This window comes from Schistocerca serialis, chromosome 6 (assembly GCF_023864345.2).
Source record: "Schistocerca serialis cubense isolate TAMUIC-IGC-003099 chromosome 6, iqSchSeri2.2, whole genome shotgun sequence".
NCBI classification, from domain to species: domain Eukaryota; kingdom Metazoa; phylum Arthropoda; class Insecta; order Orthoptera; family Acrididae; genus Schistocerca; species Schistocerca serialis.
Genome location: NC_064643.1, coordinates 438,993,844 through 439,013,561, shown reverse-complemented (window position 1 = coordinate 439,013,561; position 19,718 = coordinate 438,993,844). Strand labels below are relative to the sequence as shown.

Sequence of the window (19,718 nt, the reverse complement as noted above, 5' to 3'; positions counted from 1 at the left end):
TAGGATATCATTTACGGAGGCTCAAATACTATCGCCTTCGGTACTTTATATTTGTGGTTGCGTAAGGGTTCTACCGTACCTACTGTGGTGAATTGTGGTATACTGTCACGTATCATGTCCAACTTCCGAAATAAGGTTCGTGCCTTCTCCTTGTCCTTGTCTGAGAGGTAAGATTCGCTTAAGGCTCGATGAATATCATGATTCCGGATCCACCATTGGGCTTCAGTGATCTATCGTAGGCATCTTCTTTGTACAACCTATAACTTCTTGTAGTTAGTGGCACACGTAGTACCCCAAGAGGTCGATCCATAGAAAATAGAAGGTTCGACTGTGGCGTTGTACAAATGGAGTTTCGTGCGGTGGCTGAGGTACGAGCTCTTCAGAAATGGGAGGAGAGTTCCCAGCATTTTGAGGCCAGACGTCTTCTTCTCCATAAAGTGATTACTATACAGCAGTTTGGCGTCCAGATGCACTCCAAGGTATTTTACAGTTGTTGCCCAGGGGAGTGGCTGGTCTGATATTCGTAGGCGTTCATTGACGATGGGTCTCCGACGTGTGAAGACAATAACTTTGGTTTTCTCTGCATTGACCGTTATTTTGTTCCTGTGGGTCCAGTGGTCCACTAAATCTAGTTGGCGCTGCATCCGTGTGACGAGGTGGTCCATACAGCCTGCTAGGGCTGATGCGATTCTGTGACATATCGACATACGTCACACCCGTCAAGCTGGCAGTTTGAAAAGCCGCACCACGCTGTCTAGCGCCATCTGCCGGCCAAGTTTTGCAACCTTTTTGGTTTCAGTAAAACACCATGTCATTTCAGGCAAGTGTGTCGAGTTTTACATCTTAGTTACATTACTCCGTGAATTAGTGTTATGATGTCGTCAGTCATACGACCATACCGCCGTCTGAGAGATCGATCCGCCGCATGCGATTCTCTCGATAAACGGAATAGAAGAACGACTGTACACAGCCAGTCGCAGTACTTATGCTCGCCGGGAGGCGCCGCTAGGCCGTTTCATGTGCAGCAGGAGAGTACTTTTTTTTTTTTTTGGTTTTAGGGCGCAAAACTTCTATGGTCATTAGCGCCCGGTGTAGCAGGAGAGTAGTGCAGTGCTGCCAGTCTACAGTTCGTAGCCGCGCTCAGTGGTCAGCCAGCGCCGATGTTAGTCATTCATCGTCTGCAGCTCAGTCGTTGCTGCCATCAAGTCTTGTAGCCCAGTTGTAAAGTTCCGTAATAGTACTATAGTAAAGTCAACAGCACTAAGTTGGCAGTTATAAACAATTCTACGTTCTGTCATGTGAACAGCCAAGTTAGTCTTCAAATTCACCGGATTCGACATACAATATTACGAGAGATTAATTCGTCACTGCAAGATTTGTGACTTTTAAATCATGTCTTTCTACAGATGTTTAGTCTAGTCGCGTCTTCTATAATTGTCATCCAACAAATCATGGACTACAACAAAGTTAAGTAATAAATACTTTCTTACTTTGTACTCCGGCTAATTAATTGTGTTTTCCTGTTGTAGCTACCAAGCAGTCTTGGCATAGTAGAACTCACGTTTCCACCTCCTTGGCTACCTCATATTTGCTACCTCATGTTAACGGACTCGGTTATGGTGGAAGATCGAGAGTCATCAAGTGCATTTTGGCTCACCCTGTATATCTCGCGTAAGGATGATGAGAATAAGATAAGACAAATTAGGGCACTTACAGAGGCATGCAAGCAGTCTTTTTTCTCTCACTAATGAAATATGAAAGAAAATCGATAATGTTCGTACGGTGCTCTCTTTGTCATGTACTGTACACTGACTTTTGGAGTACATACACGGACCAGCCACGTTAATGCGACCACCGCCTATGTTCGATGTCAACGTGCAATAACCGCTCACATACAGCAGGTGGCAGCACAGGCAGTAGAGAGTGTTAAAGAGTGTCGGGGAGACGCGTCAAAAAGTGCAGTCGTTGTCGTAACGCAGAAACGCAGTGATCTATCTGACGTCCAAAAGAGCGTGTCATTGGCTTCAGCGCTAAGGGTGGAAGCTATCCCGAAACGGGTAAGTCTGTTAACTATTCAAGTGCCGCCGCAGTTAAAGTATATCGTGGACGGCAAAATGGCGCTATCAGAAAGTGGCGTCGAGGCAACTGGTGCACCATGGTCACAGATGACAGGGCTGAACGACGGCTGTGGAGACGTGTGCGGGTGAACAGACGGGCAACAGTTGAGCAACTGACCATCGAGATGAACGAAGAGGCTACCAACAGTGTCACCAAACGACCGTTCAGCGAACGCTGTTGGGTATGGACCTCCGCAGCTGGCGACTGGTTCACGGACCCCTGCTGACTGCTATTCATCGGCAACGAAGGCTGCAATTTGCACGGTAATACCGCAACTGCACGTCCACTGAGAGCCAACAGGCGGCCTTTTTAGATAATCAGATTTTATTATCCTCGGACAGATGGTCATTGGTGTGTATAGCATTAAACGTCTGAAAGCAAATACCTTGCATCAATCGTCGGAGGAGTGCATGCCGGAGGGAATTCCCTCGGTGATGTCGTTATTTTGGAAGGCACAATGGATCAACACAAGTAAGTATCTATCCTTGGGATCCATGTCCACCTTTACACGCAGTCTGTTTTTCCTCGACACGATGGCTGGTTAAAATGGCTCTGAGCACTATGGTACTTAACATCTGAGGTCATTAGTCCCTTAGAACTACTTAAACGTAACTAACCTAAGGACATCACACACATCCATGCCCGAGGCAGGATTCGAACCTGCGACCGTAGCAGTTGCGCGGTTCCGGACTGAGCGCCTAGAGCCGGACGGCCACCGCGGCCGGCTGGGCACGATGTCATCTACTAACAGGTCAATACAACATGTCACACAGCTCGCACTGTACGTGTGCTGTTCGAAGAATACAGATAGTATTTACCGCAATCCCCTGGCCACCAAACTTCCCTGATTTAAACTCAACCGAGAATCCTTCGGACCACCTCGATCGGACTGTTCGCGTTATGGATGCTCAACCGAGAACCCTAGCTCAGTTGACCACGGCGCCCGAGTAGGCAGGGCTCTGAATCCCTGTCGGTACCTCCCGGAATCCCATTGACTCTCTTCATGTGCGTCTCGCAGCGGTCCGCGCTGCAAAAGGTTGTTATTAGGCTTTTGACAGCTAACGCTAATAATCAAGCAGTGAATGATTTTAGTTATCACTGCTGGTAACTCAGAAAAGTATGGAAGGAGGGAAGATTATTAGAGACGAAGCATAAGCCCAGATTAGGGACGGATGAGGAAGGAAATCGGCCGCCCTGCATTTGTCTTAAGAGATTTATGGAAATTATCGAAAACATAAACCTGGATGGTCGGTGGGGGCTTGAACCGCCGCCCTCCCGAATGCAAGTTCAGAGCGCTAACCACTGTGCCACCTCGCGCGGTTCTCAGTAACGTGTAACCAAGTGAAATGGAAATGGAAATGAGCGTTTGGCGTCATTGGCCGGGAGGCCCCTTGCGGGGCAGGTCCGGCCGCCTCGGTGCAGGTCTTATTACATTCGACGCCACATTGGGCGACCTGCGCGCCGCATAGGGATGAAATGGTGATGAAGACAACACAACACCCAGTCCCTGAGCGGAGAAAATCTCCGATCCAGCGGGGAATCGAACCCGGGCCCGTAGGACGGCAATCCGTCACGCTAACCACTCACTATCGGTGCGGACACGAAGTGAAATGGTACAGGATAAGTGCACTAACGCGGCCAACGTCGGTCTCTGGAGCGTTTTGGCGATGAAATGAAATGATCGTATGGTATTTACTTGCCGGGATATCCCCTTCGGGGTTCGGATTAATTTTCATTATTTTACTAACGACTGAACACGAACACTATTTTGTTGTATTATGTGTTACATAACATTCGCTGCTTCGTTTCAAGCTGGCTCTCTGCTATAGACATTAACTGTTTACTATGTAGGTATAATAAGGGGAGTTGTCATGACATCCCAAACGCGAAGCCGGCGTCCGTCATGATGGTTGCCGCAAACATCAGCTTCTGGTGGATGAGTTTTGTTCAAAAATTAAAGATTGTGTCATTTACGAGTGTAGGGCCTACTAATAATTCTTATTATAGTCTGAAGTATAGAAGAATCACATTTCATTCGTAAGTGGACTCGTTCAAGCGGTATCTACTTTTATGTACATGGATTTTGTTTACGCTGTTTACTTTTTCTGCATTGGTTTTATTTCTGTCATTTGACATTAGAGTTCTTATCAACTCTACTCGAAAAGCTCTCTAGGTGAACGCTCTAAGAAATAAAGATTGCAAATCGACCAAACAAAGCAAAATATTTTCGGGAGGAAGATATAGACCGAACATCAGTTCCATCTGTCCATGTTAAGGAAAATGCTATATTACGAAAGCAGCCTTTTCGTATCGCATATTTCTCTTCTTGGTTCTTCAAAACGTACAACAAAAAGAAAGTTACATTAATGAGAGTAAATGTGTAATATTACTGAAACAAATAAGATTTAAGAGGACAGAAAGGTATGAAATGTGCCTTCCTGACGCCGTACTATTCACGAAAGCACTGTAACATTTTCTATTTAAAACAAATGATGCGTGCACACGACAGAAATTAAGAACAAGAATCAGTCGTAAACAGTAGTCTGCTAATGGGACATCAAACATTGCGGCGCCGGCTTCAGAGCAAAGTACAGCATAAAGCGGTCCCTGGATGGCCAACATTATTGCATAATAATAATTGTGCTGTAATAGTGCCGTAATTATTGTGCAACACTATTGACATTCTACCTACTGCTCAATAATTTTGTGAACTATTTTATCAATAATATTTTGCAGTAATATTGTGTTCGGAATTCTAGACGATAAAGGAGCTGCTGTTTCGGTAATTGCTCTATTTTGTTGCAAGCGGAAAAAAGGTTAGTTTAAAATTGTTTGAAGAGCGTCAAAGATCATTCGCGAAAACTTGTTAAGAGAATTGTGGTTGAACGGAATAAAAACATTGTCATCTCTTTTTGTGCACTGATGGTCCAACATTTGATACATTTGTGGAACTGGTCCTCCCCATACATTGGCGTCCCCATAGAGTGACATTCACTCCTCCCGTCTGAACACATGTCTGCAGATGCCCATGCCCCATAATCAAGATACAAAATAACATAATGAGAGACGCAGATTCACCTAGTCAGCGCTGTGACACCTTGATAAAGTTCTCTCGAAGACTTGAAATTTAGTGCATTGAGCCATAGTTATGGAAATGTGTCGTGCAATAACACGTGCACTAAAGAATTGTATTGGATAAGTAATTTGTAGACAGAGATACATACCCACATATATGTTTATTCATAACTTTGCCTTAATTAATTTTTTAAAAATATCTTCCTTCATGTCTTTCCCAGTATTTTCTGGGCAAGAACTCATATGATTCTTGATTCTGAACACTTCTGCCCTAACATCCCACAATGCCAGAAATGATTTATACATTTCGATATACTCCAATAATAATAATACCCTATCATCTTGTTTTGAACTTATTTTCCGTACAACAAGGAACCTAAGCTAACCTAACCGCTGTGGTCTGTGTAGCACGCAAAAGACTGTTAAGTATGTTGTCAATACTGCCGAAATTTCGAGGCAGCGCAATATATTTCACAAGTTTTTGATGTTCTCAATATTACAGCGCAACCTCTCAATCTCACCCGTACATATTCAGTCGGGGCCGACGGGAGATACAGACCCAATGGTATATATCACAGCACATGACAGTACGTGTCTTAGAAGCTGCAGCTATCGTCTCCAGCAGGGTGCGAGTTACAATTCGAAACAACATTAATCTTTCGTATCTGCGTGTTTACATAGACTCACGCCATCGATAATATATGACGAAGATAAGGAGTTTATTAGGTACCTTTCCACTGACCTAACGATTTCCCGTCTGGCCCTGGACGTAGCCGAGCATTTGTGATATATCGGGCAAGACTACAATTGTTACAGATCCCCTCGTATTTCCCGTGGGTTCGGCGTACAGATTATGACGCATTAGGAAATACTGCCCAATATTATTTACCGTCTATGGTGCGCTTTGGTCTGTAGCGCCATCATTCCTTATTCTTTCTCTATGCTGTTTTCTCCTTGTAAGATAATATCTCTGACTGTTGTGAAATGTAAACTCGTTGGTTACTGTACCGGAAATGAGAAGTTCGATTTGTTCCTAAGTTCCGGAAATTAAAAACACTACAAGGAACTAAATTAAGTTTCATTTACTTTCATTCTATATCGAGTGAGACTAAATACTATCGCGAAGTGAGGAAATACATATTCGCTGAATGCAATATTGGTTTCTTTTAATTGTGTGATTTACTTTAAATATGAAATTGTTTTCTTTTGGTAAAGCACAGCTGCATCGGCAAAATCATCTGTTATTGGTAAGATTGAATAATTATCAGTAGGCGAGTATTCCACCAACAGACAGCAATTGCTGACATTGTGCGGAGTGGAACTTTTAAGTTTTTTATTTCTGCTGGGTGTTAACTCCACTGTCGTGAATGGTTAAGATATTTCGGGAATACCAAGCTTCAATCCCAGTCCGTCCCTCCTCATGTTTTCTTTTTCCGTTCCTGTCAAATAGAGATTATGCTCAGTCTCTAATAATAGAGATAATAGAGAATTATTCGAGACAAACAATGGCCCTTTCACTTGTGCATAGCTTTTCCCCTTCACAGGTGGCTTTAAAGCTGATGTCGTTAGCGCAAGCCGAACGTACTGAAATCAATCTGGTATCAGGGAACAGAAACTGTTTGCGTTATAGTTGAAAACTGGAAGTGTTTTGGCAAAAGCTCCAGTAAAGTCTGAAACGCAATACTTCGTGGCAAAATGCCGCGCAGCAGCCTGTAGTAGCGAATGAAAACCCTAACTATCCGAAAAGAGTTCGAACATCAGAAAAAAATTGCTCGAATGAAGGAAACCTGGAACAAAGTCCGACGAAATCTCAACGTCATATATCTGTGAAAGAGGGAATTAAGAGATCGCCGTGTCGAAACATTACCTCTATCCTTACAAATTTACTGTTACACATCAATTAAAGCGTCGAAACAAACTTTGGCGTCTTAAGTTCTACTCGTGGTTTCTGACTGAATTGAAATCAACACTTATATCTTCACGTGAGGCCTGGTTCTGTCTGTCCTGGTATCTAAAACCTCAGAAAACGCGCCGTTGTGTAACAGAAAGTCCTCACCTGTTCTTTGGAGATCTGGTGCATAAGGTCAAGTTTCGTCCGCAATGTCTGGTGTACACATCGTAACTCGATTCTTTCATCAAGATATTAATACTAACCCGTATGTCTAGAAGCTTTTTAATCTGTACGTGGATCTGTACGTGGATCACGCCCTCGATAATACGAGTATATGACGAAGATAAGGAGTTTATTAGGTACGTTTTCACTGACATAGCAAGGCGGACAGGACAATCAGCGGAGGCAGTGCAATTTCCTGGCCACCTCGATCGCCTGATTTCTCCCCTTGTTATTTTTACCTGTGGGGCAAACTGGGGGTGTACTCAAATAACCCTCACATGCTGGAGGAGCTACAACAAGACACTGAAAGCGCAACTGTGCTATCCCTCGGGAAGAGATGCTACTCGTGTTTCACAGTTTAATAAGTCGAGTACTGCGCTGCATCTGTTTCAGCGGTAACTTTTTCCAGCATCTTCAGTGATGTTCATCAACGAAGATCAGTCGCTCACCAGTCTTAATATGTATAGGTATGAGGCATTCTTCAATTTTAAAATATGGTGAAGCGTAAACATTTTGCTGTATTCCTCCTGAAAGTGTCCAAACGACCCAAATTCCAATAGCGGACGTTGTAAAGAAATAGTTTTACGATCACAATGTTTTTCAAAAAAGATTTATGACAACGAAAATCAACCACGAAAAATTGTTGGTGGTTTGAAATGTGGCTTCTTTAAGTAAGAAGCCGGAGTCGCATTCAGAAGGACCGTGGTCCAAGTCCCTGCCCGGACCTTTAGAATCACATTTTTCGCAGATTTCGTAGATCCGTTACGGCGAATGACGACATTCTTCTTTGGAAAAGACGTAGATGTTTTAGTTCCCTATTTCCCCGTTGCTGTATTATTGCAGCTCGTGCTGCCTCTCTAATGCTAAGACAGACCACCCCAAAAACATCCAGAAAGAGTAAATACACTGGGGGCATAGTCTGGTTCACTGACGTTCGAAAACAGACCAAGGTGATAGGGCCGGGGTATACAGAGTGCAGCCAAGGCTGGAGAGTGCAGTCTCTCTAGGGAAGATGGCCACTGTGTTTCAAGCAGAAATATCTACTATCAGGGAGTGTTCAAATGGTTCAAATGGCTCTGAGCACTATGCGACTTAACTTCTGAGGTCATTAGTCGCCTATAACTTAGAACTAATTAAACCTAACTAACCTAAGGACATCACACACATCCATGCCCGAGGCAGGATTCGAACCTGCGACCGTAGCGGTCGCTCGGCTCCAGACTGTAGCGCCCAGAACCGCACGGCCACTCCGGCCGGCTATCAAGGAGTGTGTGGAGGAGAATTTGCGGAGGTGCTACAGAGGTTTATTCAGACAGCCAAGCAGCCCTGAAAGCACTGGCAGCCTCTGCAACGAGATCAAAGATCGTAGCAGAATGCCATAAAGTCCTTGCGGAGCTAGGGGAAAACAATAGGGTAAACCAATTGTGTGTCCCTGCTCACTGAGGGATTAATGGTAATGAGCAAGCCGATAGGTTGGCCAGGATGGCGGCGATGACACCATTTATTGGACGGGAACCTGTCCTGACAATCACCAAGGCGATGAACAAAATAAAACTACAAGACTGAACAAGGAGACAGCATGTAGAATATTGGGCTAAGGTCCAAAAGCGACGCCATGTTCTAAGAGAAGTCTCTCAATCCTAGGCTTTAACAGAAGAGAAATGACACTCATGGTTAGACTGTTGACAGGCCATGAGAATTTCAAAAAACACCTACATACAATGGGGATAATAGAAGAAGACCCCAAATGTAGGATGCGTGGTGTGGGCGAGGAAACCGCATCACATTTGATCTTCGAATGCGAGTCACTGGAGATTGAAAGACACAGATAATTTGGATCAACCAGACCTGAAGACACTGTGTCTAGCAAAGCACTGGTAAAGGATCTCCTTACATTCTTCAAGGACATTGGTTGGATTTACTAGAGATACAAGGAGCGATCCCTCACAATAAACCCTGTTTTTGTGCGGGCAGCAGCGGGCTTGACCAATGCTGTTTTTGTTTCGCTGATGTAATCAAATCAAAAAATCAAATCAAATACACTATATTGATAAAAAGTATCCGTACACCTGTTGGTGAACATTAATAGGGGGTGAATCCATGATTCGCCTTTACGACGGTTCGAACTGTGCGGGGGATACCGTTAGTGAGGTGTCTGATTGTCTGTGGAGGAATGGCAACTACTTCTTACTCGAGAGCCGAAACCAGAGAACATCTACATGTACATTTTCTATGTATCCCTTCCAATTTAAGTTGTTTGTAATTGTAATTCCTAGGTATTTGGTTGAATTTACGGCCTTTAGATTTGACAGCATCATCTGCTAACAACCTAAAACGGCTGCTCAGATTGTCTCCTAAATCGTTTATATAGATAAGGAACAGTATAGGGCCTATAATACTACCTTGGGGAACGTCAGAGATCACATCTGTTTTACTCGATGATTCTCCGTCTGTTACTACGAACTGTGACCTCTCTGACAGGAAATCACGAATCTAGTCACATAACAGACCATATTCCATAAGAGCACAATTTCACTACAAGCCGCTTGTGTGGTACACTGTCAAAAGCCTCCTGAAATATAGAAATATGGAATCAATTTGAAATCCCTTGTCAATAGCGCTGAACACTTCATGTGAGTAAAGAGCTAGTTGTGTTTCACAAGAACAATGTTCTATAAATCCGTGTTGACTGTGTGCCAATAGACCGTTCTCTTCGAGGTTCAAAAATGTTAAAATGTGTGTGAAATCTTATGGGACTTAACTGCTAAGGTCATCAGTCCCTAAGCTTACACACTACTTAACCTAAATTATCCTAAGGACAAACACACACACCCATGCCCGTGGGAGGACTCGAACCTCCGCCGGGCCGGGACCAGCCGCACAGTCCATGACTGCAGCGCCTAGACCGCTCGGCTAATCCCGCGCGGCTTTCTTCGAGGTAATTCATAATGCTCAAACACATTATATATTCCAAAATCCTGCTGTATATTGACATTAACGATATGGGCCTGTAATTTAATGGATTACTCCTACTACCTTCCTTGAATATTGGTGTGATCTGTGCAACTTTCCAGGCTTTGGGTACTGATTTTTCGTCGAGCGATCGGTTGTATATGATGGGTAAGTATGGAGCTATTGTATAAGCACACTCTGAAAGGAACCTAACTGGTACACAGTCTGGACCGGAAGACTTGCTTTTGTTAAGTAATTTAAGTTGCTTCACTTCTCCGGGGATATCTGCTTGTACGTTATTCATGTTGGCAGCTGTTCTTGATTCGAATCTTGCAATATTTACTTCGTGTTCTATGATGAAGGCATTTCGGAATGCTGTGTTTAGTGACTCTGCTTTGGCAGCACTGTCTTCAAAAATACCTCCATTGCTATTGCTATTACTATTACCACTAAGATACTTCACATCGGACCACAATCTCTGTGGATTTTCTGCCAGGTTTCGAGACAAAGTTTCGTCAGGGAAACTATTATAAGCATCTCGCATTGAAGTTCGCGATAAATTTCGAGCTTCTGTAAAAGATCGTCAATCTTGGAGATTTTGCGTTCGTTTAAATTTGTCTTTTTTTTCTGCAGCAGTGTTCTGAACCCTTTTGTGACAGTGATATTGAGTGCTGAGATCTGGAGTGAAGTTCCATAGGTTATTGCTTCTCTACTGACAACACACGACACCCCCGCCTCGTTTTACACTGGTAGGTCATCCTCTTGTGACATCTGCTTAACACAGGGAAGTCCGGATACTTTCGATCAAACATGTATATTAATGAGAAGGTTCAAATGGCTCTGAGCACTATGGGACTTAACATCTGTGGTCATCAGTCCCCTAGAACTTAGAACTACTTAAACCGAACTAACCTAAGGACATCACACACATCCATGCCCGATTAATGAAAAGGTTTCGCTAAGTTATTGTGGACAACAACCCGAGTTTTACGCCGCGCAGGGTAGCCGCTCGGTCCTCCCTCCCCCCTCCCGTCCCGTCGGAGGTTCGAATCCTCCCTCGGGCATGGGCTTGTGTGTGTATCGTCCTTAGCGTAAGTTAGTTTAAGCTAGGTTAAATAATGTGTAAGCCTAGGGACCGATGATCTTAGCAGTTTGGTCCCATAAGACCTTACCACAAATTTCCAATTTTACGAATTTTACGAGGTTCGAAACTAGCTTTTAACGTATTCAGAGTGATTTTTTCCACTAGGGATTGATCGTTGTGAGAATACGGCACAAAAGAGGTATAATGAACTTACGTCCGGAAATGCATGGTTTCCATCCTAAGGACAATTTATTCAATCGTACATTGCTACAGAGACTGCGGTCTCATACGCGCTGTACCGTGCAAGCACAGTTACAGTATGTGTTGAAAATAGTTTCCATGTGCCTCAAAGCAGGGTAGTAACAATTGTCATGGAGAATGTTCCGGACGGTCGTGTGCTTACACTGTACTGTCGGACCAACTGCCTGGTACTGACACCGCGATCGCCTTCCTCACTGTTAATCACATTTTCCTAGGAGTCTGGTGTCCGAATATTTCGGGTACATCCTCAATGATTTCCTACTTCCTGAAATGGCCCTGTCTCAGACAAACGGCGAAACACTGTTGCAAACATTGAGTGCATAGGTCTCCTGATACAACGTTACTGCTCACCGCCTGCTGTCATTTGCTTTTCCGTAAGTAAACACAATGTCGGCAAGCTCTCGAATCGAATACGGAACCATTGTGTAAACGCTGTACCTCATCCCTACAAGGTGAGTCAGCAAGAGAAATGAATCGGACACGATATTATCAATTACTATGGCAGGAGAGGGTGCTAGGTCATGGCATATGAGGAATAGGAGGAAACCACGCACACTGTAACTGTGGCTGCAAGGTACAGCGCTTATTAGACCGCAGTCTCTGTAACGAAGTATGATTGGATAAATGATCTCTAGCAAGGAAACCATCCATTCCCGGACATAAGTCCATTAGACCTTTTTTGTCTCGTCTCGTCTCATCGGTGGAAAAAAATTGTCCTGTGTATGTGCTAAATTGTGATATATTTTTTTAAAAGGATTGCAGCATTGGAAAGAGCCTTCGAAGAAGTCTTCAAAGTCATAAATTATGTCTTAGTTGATGAAAAAGTAATAAGGTAGCACATCTGCAACCCATTGTCCCGCTATCTGCCGTAGGGGTGCCAAAAACGTCTACCATGCTGCACCATTTCGCACCGATAAATACACTCATTCTCACCAGAACATTTGGAGAACTTTGAATCAGTTGTTTTGGAAACACAAAGAGGCCTGTACATGCACCGGACTTACCACCTTGGACTTTTATCTGCGGGAAAAAAACAAAGCAAGAGGCCTACAATGAAACACCCTCCACTCCCTGAAGACATGAAATGGCTTATAAAACGGACCTGTTGTGCAGTAACTAAAGACGGAATTCAGCTTGCAGTATTGTCTGTTGCCAATTGGATTATAGCAGGTATCAAAGGTAAATATTTTGACGACTTTATAATCGTCATAATAAAGACACGAATCGTATCTGACAATTGGTACAGCACAGCAGACGTTTGTGAGACATTTTCTCTTGGCGACGCGATTCTGATTTGTGTATTAATTTTAGATCAGTTCGTTGCATTTAGTAGAAGTCCTCATAGAATGTCGTTTCCATTTGTTGCTGAAAAAAATATATCCGAAAATTAAAAACACATCGGTTTCATGAATGAAATTTTCACTCTTCAGCGGAATGTTCGATGATATGAAACTTCCTGGCAGACTAAAACTATGTACTGGACCGAGATTCAAACTCGGTACCTATGCCTTTCGCGCGCAAGTCCTCTACCAACTTTATTTTAAATCTCATTTTGTTCGATATTATTCGTTCTAGTTGTTCGGTGAGGACGTCCTATATCACTTGTTCAAGTTCATCGTTGATCCATTAACTCAATTTTTTTTATTACAGAGGGCAGCTAACCCTCTGACCGAACACGCTGAGCTACCGAGCCGGTAACCAAATGAGCTATCCAAGCACGACTCACGACCCGTCCTCACAGCTTCAATTCTGCCAGTACCTCGTGTCCTACCTTCCAAACTTCACAGAAGCTCTCCTGCGAACCTTGCAGATCTAGCACACCTGGAGGAAAGGATAATGCAGAGACATGTCTTAGCCACAGCCTGGGGGATGTTTCCAGAATGATATTTTCACTGTGCAGCGGAGTGTGCGCCGACATGAAACTTCCTGGTAGAACAGCAACTAGAATGCAGTAGTGCTGTTCGAGTTTAGTGTTGTTACCAGGCCTGGTAGGATATATAGAGTCACATGTTGAGTGACCACTGTGAAAAACACGGAGCTGTTGCGTACTCCTGCGAGACAGCGCTATCAACAGGTGATGGAGTTTGAAAGTGGCGTCATTGTGGATCTCCATTTGGAAGCTGGTCATATCGTGCAGTACCCACATTTGAGGGGCATTCGGATGTTACAATGGCTCGATGTTGGACTGTGAGGACAGGCATATTTGTTGTCAAGGTTCTGGTCGACCATGTGTGACCACCCCAAGGGAGGATCGTCGTATTGTGCTGCAAGCACATCTTAATCCCTTCACAACAGTGCCTGCCATCCAAGGACACGAAATGGACTCCCTGTAATAATCTGCGATATCCCACATCATTAGTCGACACTAGCAGAAGCCAGTCCCGTGCGTACTGTGTGTCAACACCGCAATACAAACGGCTGCGTTTGGGGTGGTGCCTTGACCAGGAAGCATGGACTGTTGATGAATGACATCGCATTGCATTCAGCGACGAATCGCGGTTCTGCATACAACAGATGACCACCGTCGGTGAATATGGTGGTAACCTGGGAACAGGTCCCATTCTTCCAATGTTTTGGCGAGGCATAGCGCTGTTATTCCTGGCGCTAGGGAACGGAGAGCCATCGGCTGTGACTTTAGGTCAAGGCTGGTAGTGACTGAGGGAACTCTTACCGGACAGCGATGCAGACGAAGATCCTATGTCGTCACGTGTCACCTTTCCCGCGACCGTATATTAGTGACGTTTTTCAGCAAGACAACGCTCGACCGCATACCTCACGTGTCTCTGTCAACTGTCCACCTATCGTTGAGTTACTCCCGTGACCAGTGAGATTCCCAGATCTGTCCCCGGCAATACATCTGTGGGACCAGCTGGAATATAAACATTGTGCCACTTTCAATATCCAGGATATTATCGACCAGTTACCACATTTGTGAGCAGCTTGCGTCAGCGAGGTTACAACGGCATTATGACATGCTTCCCAATCTGGATGCATCCAGAGCACAGGGGATGCAATGTCATACTGATAAATGCTCTAATTCTGTAAAGTTGTTTGCAAATTAGACTCGATCTTGTAAACACTGAAATAACATCACATATTCTCTCAAAACTACAAAGTTTCATTTTGTTTGCTCCTCCCGTTCTGCGTTCTTCACTTTTTCTTTGTCATTCAGTGTATTTACTCTTTCTGGATATATATGTTGTGGTCTGTCTCAGCTCAGCCTGTATAACAGAAGCGTCGCCAAGCAAACGATACTACAAGTTCAAAAATGTTCAAATGTGTGTGACATCTTATGGGACTTAACTGCTAAGGTCATCAGTCCCTAAGCTTACACACTACTTAACCTAAATTATCCTAAGGACAGACACACACACCCATGCCCGAGGGAGGACTCGAACCTCCGCCGGGACCAGCCGCACAGTCCTTGACTGCAGCGCCTAGACCGCTCGGCTAATCCCGCGCGGCTACTACAAGTAAATTGAAATGTATGAGAAAAGAAGGTATCTGGAATATTCCGTTGTGCAGTGCAGGGTGGAGGTGCATAGACGTGTAAACTATTAGAAGAACATCTACATCTTCGTCCTTACTCTGCAAGCCACCATACGGTGCGTGGCTAAGGCTACCCTGAGCTACTACTAATCAGCCTGTAAGCTTCGTACGAGCCCCTATTTCTCTTATATTCCCGATAAGCTAAACTACTCCCGAACAAGCAATGAAGGCCCAACGGTACTGACCCGCCGCCGTGTCATTAGCAGCCCATGGGCGTCACTGGGTGCGGATATGGAGGGGCACGTGGTCAGCACACCGCTCTCCCGGCCGTGTGTCAGTTTACGAGACCGGAGCCGCTACTTCTCAGTCAAGTAGCTGCTCAGTTTGCCTGACAAGGGCTGAGTGCACCTCGCTGCCAACAGCACTCGGCAGACCGGATGGTCATCCATCCAAGTGCTCAGCCCGACAGCGCTTAACTTCGGTGATCTGATGGGAACCGGTATTACCACTGCGGCAAGGCCCTTGGCTATCTTCCCAATCCTTGTGATAAATGTTTCTGTGGTGATAGTAGGATCGTTCTAAAGTCTGTCGCAAATGCCAGCCTCTAACCCTGCCGAATAGTGAATTGCGAAAATAATGCTTCCTTTCCTCCAACTACACTCCTGGAAATGGAAAAAAGAACACATTGACACCGGTGTGTCAGACCCACCATACTTGCTCCGGACACTGCGAGAGGGCTGTACAAGCAATGATCACACGCACGGCACAGCGGACACACCAGGAACCGCGGTGTTGGCCGTCGAATGGCGCTAGCTGCGCAGCATTTGTGCACCACCGCCGTCAGTGTCAGCCAGTTTGCCGTGGCATACGGAGCTCCATCGCAGTCTTTAACACTGGTAGCATGCCGCGACAGCGTGGACGTGAACCGTATGTGCAGTTGACGGACTTTGAGCGAGGGCGTATAGTGGGCATGCGGGAGGCCGGGTGGACGTACCGCCGAATTGCTCAACACGTGGGGCGTGAGGTCTCCACAGTACATCGATGTTGTCGCCAGTGGTCGGCGGAAGGTGCACGTGCCCGTCGACCAGGGACCGGACCGCAGCGACGCACGGATGCACGCCAAGACCGTAGGATCCTACGCAGTGCCGTAGGGGACCGCACCGCCACTTCCCAGCAAATTAGGGACACTGTTGCTCCTGGGGTATCGGCGAGGACCATTCGCAACCGTCTCCATGAAGCTGGGCTACGGTCCCGCACACCGTTAGGCCGTCTTCCGCTCACGCCCCAACATCGTGCAGCCCGCCTCCAGTGGTGTCGCGACAGGCGTGAATGGAGGGACGAATGGAGACATGTCGTCTTCAGCGATGAGAGTCGCTTCTGCCTTGGTGCCAATGATGGTCGTATGCGTGTTTGGCGCCGTGCAGGTGAGCGCCACAATCAGGACTGCATACGACCGAGGCACACAGGGCCAACACCCGGCATCATGGTGTGGGGAGCGATCTCCTACACTGGCTGTACACCACTGGTGATCGTCGAGAGGACACTGAATAGTGCACGGTACATCCAAACCGTCATCGAACCCATCGTTCTACCATTCCTAGACCGGCAAGGGATCTTGCTGTTCCAACAGGACAATGCACGTCCGCATGTATCCCGTGCCACCCAACGTGCTCTAGAAGGTGTAAGTCAACTACCCTGGCCAGCAAGATCTCCGGATCTGTCCCCCATTGAGCATGTTTGGGACTGGATGAAGCGTCGTCTCACGCGGTCTGCACGTCCAGCACGAACGCTGGTCCAACTGAGGCGCCAGGTGGAAATGGCATGGCACGCCGTTCCACAGGACTACATCCAGCATCTCTACGATCGTCTCCATGGGAGAATAGCAGCCTGCATTGCTGCGAAAGGTGGATATACACTGTACTAGTGCCGACATTGTGAATGCTCTGTTGCCTGTGTCCATGTGCCTGTGGTTCTGTCAGTGTGATCATGTGATGTATCTGACCCCAGGAATGTGTCAATAAAGTTTCCCCTTCCTGGGACAATGAATTCACGGTGTTCTTATTTCAATTTCCAGGAGTGTATTTCCACTTGAGTTCACGGAGCATTTCCTTAATATCGCGTATTGATTGAACCTGCCGGTAACCAATGCCTCTCAACTGCTTCGATGTCTTCCAGTAGTCCGACCTGGTGTGAGTCCCAAACACTATAGCAGTACTCAAGAGTCGGCCACACCAGTGTTCTACACGGTATTTCCTTTAAAGATGAGCAACGCTTCTCTAGAATTCTCGCAATAAATCCGAGTCGACCATTCGTCTTCCCTACTATCGACCTTGAATGCTCGTTCCATTTCCTATCTGTCAGTAACTTTGTGTCTTTGTGACTGTCAACCAGCACACCGCTAACACTGTTTTAGAACATTATATCATAGTTTTTCCTATACATCAGCATTAACTAGCATTTTTCTACATTTAGAGCAATCTGCGATTGGTGACATCAAACAGAAATTCCGTCCAAGTCATCCAGTAGCCACTCTACAGCCACCCACAGATGACGCGTTCCCGTGCACCACTGCGTCGTCGGTAAACAGTCGCCCTCTCCGTCAGATCATCTTCTGCGCTGTAAACTAATTTTCTCTTCGGCCTCAAGACTTTCGCAGTCACTAGCTCAGTAGGCGAACAGTGTAGTCTTAAGACCAACACCGTTTGAAAAATAGAGATTTTTCGTAGCTTACATGTTTTATTCGGAAAACTGTAACTGCATGCGCAAATCATTCACCTAGTTGAGTTTTAATGAAGCTGGTACGTTTTACGTACAAATGTTCTCCTACTGCACTTGTACTAAACGAAATACAGCGAAGCACCTAAACGGTGTAAAATGGTGCTGACTTTAATAAACATTTTCTTCAAACGTCATACGCTTCAACATGAACGGCTGGTCCCGGCGGAGGTTCGAGTCCTCCTTCGGCCATGGGTGTGTGTGTTTGTCCTTAGGATAATTTAGGTTAAGAAGTGTGTAAGCTTAGGGACTGATGACCTTAGCAGTTAAGTCCCATAAGATTTCACACACATTTTTTTTGAAAATGAAAAGTGCTTGTGAAGGTCTGTGTAATCCAGTCAGCATCACAACTGTCATATTACGCCCAATCAGAATTAAAACGCCGTCGCTAGGTCATTTTTGATATTACTCAGCTAAATTAATACCTGAAAGAAGTATCTAATTCTGATGTTATAAGTCGAACTATTGTTTCCCTTAACTATGCTGACATAAAATTTCTTCAAAAGGGAAGATGCACACTGAAAGCGCTTATGTAATCATAGTCCAGCGTAGGAGAAGTACCCTATTCTCCACGTTCTTGACTTAATAATTAAGGTTTCCTCCAATGGTAGTGTTCGATTTACAGTGAGCAAGAAGTAGCTTTGCCAGAAGATTCACCAGCAACATTTAGTGATGGGCACAGTAGGTGTCATTATGACTCGATCTGAAATTGTATTGGAGTGTAAAGCACACAAAAATAATTAATAAAGATATTTCTTATGGGACTGTACTTACGAGCATAAGACGAACTAGGCTCCAATGCGTCTGTACAGTAAAAAATATCTTCAAGTTGTTACGTGTACGTTAGAAAGAAGAACAGAGCTTCAGCATTTAGTTAGGATCAGCTTATCTATGGAGAAAAACACTTTACAGTTCTACGAATTTTTAGGCTTGTTATGAATCTAAATACTTCTACAAAATGGAAAAGCAAATGAAGATAAGTATTACTAGTTATTGCTCTAAAATTAACAACGTTTGTTGATAGCAAGGAGTCTATCTCGGACAGAGTTACAGAAGAAGAGGTGCGAATGGCAGGTTTTACCAGGGAGAGGGCGAGCTCGGCTGCTGCGGCGACGCTGGCTACGGTAGGCGACAGACCTGCTGCCCGGTGCGGGTGTTAGGTGCGAAGAAGGGCGCCGGGCTGGATCCGAGCGCCAGCAGGGAGACGAGCAGCAGGGAGCGCGGTCGCATGCGGCGCTGGGGGGCGCATCGCCAGCACTATGCCAGCCTGTGTCTGACGCCGGACGCCGGCCGGTCGCGGCCAGCTGAGCGACGGGGTGGCGAGCGAGCGGCCCGCACTCTGGCGGCGCCCGCGGAAACTTCTTGCGAGAGTGCCGCGCGTGCTACGAGGGCACTCTAACGGCTAGGGGTTTCACGTTACCTATACTTCGTTCATCATAACAACCACAGGTATGGTTACGCTCTTAGAAGCAGGTCCTATTTACGTATTAGGTATCAAGTTACTCGTAAATGAAACTTTAAGGTATTCTAAAGTATTAACAGCCATCAACGTTTTTCTTAATCATTCTTTATCTATGTAGTTTTTACTCGAACAATCGTATGGAGTCACTGTCTCTGTACTGTTGTACTCTGATTGTCGTGCTGTTGACACGTAGTGTGAAAATGGCTGACGCTGTTTCCTGCTTCGTAGTGAAACACAAGTGCGCAACACCGTTAAAAAGTGGCGGAAGTTTTTCACAATTTGACAGGGGGAAAAAGGCCTTTGAAGGTTTCCGAGGGCTTCATCTACTAAACTGAAGACGGTTTTGTAATCTGGCTGTATGGCTAAATCGTTAACATTGTAGAATCGTA

At 45.4% G+C, this 19,718-nt stretch overlaps 1 protein-coding gene across 2 annotated transcripts in view; it reads right to left on the bottom strand.

Moving 5' to 3' along the window:
• The window catches only part of LOC126484008 (adenylate kinase isoenzyme 1), a 109,890-nt gene extending 90,757 nt beyond the window's left edge, over positions 1 to 19,133 (bottom strand). Inside the window, exon 1 of one of the 2 annotated variants that reach the window (XM_050107327.1) lies at positions 19,005 to 19,133. In XM_050107327.1, the coding sequence (XP_049963284.1) occupies positions 19,005 to 19,097 (93 nt within the window). In that variant the 5' untranslated portion in view covers positions 19,098 to 19,133. Of the gene's footprint in view, positions 1 to 18,948 lie in introns of both variants that reach the window. The other variant, XM_050107328.1, reaches the window with a different exon arrangement.
• Between the last annotated feature and the right edge of the window lie 585 nt (positions 19,134 to 19,718).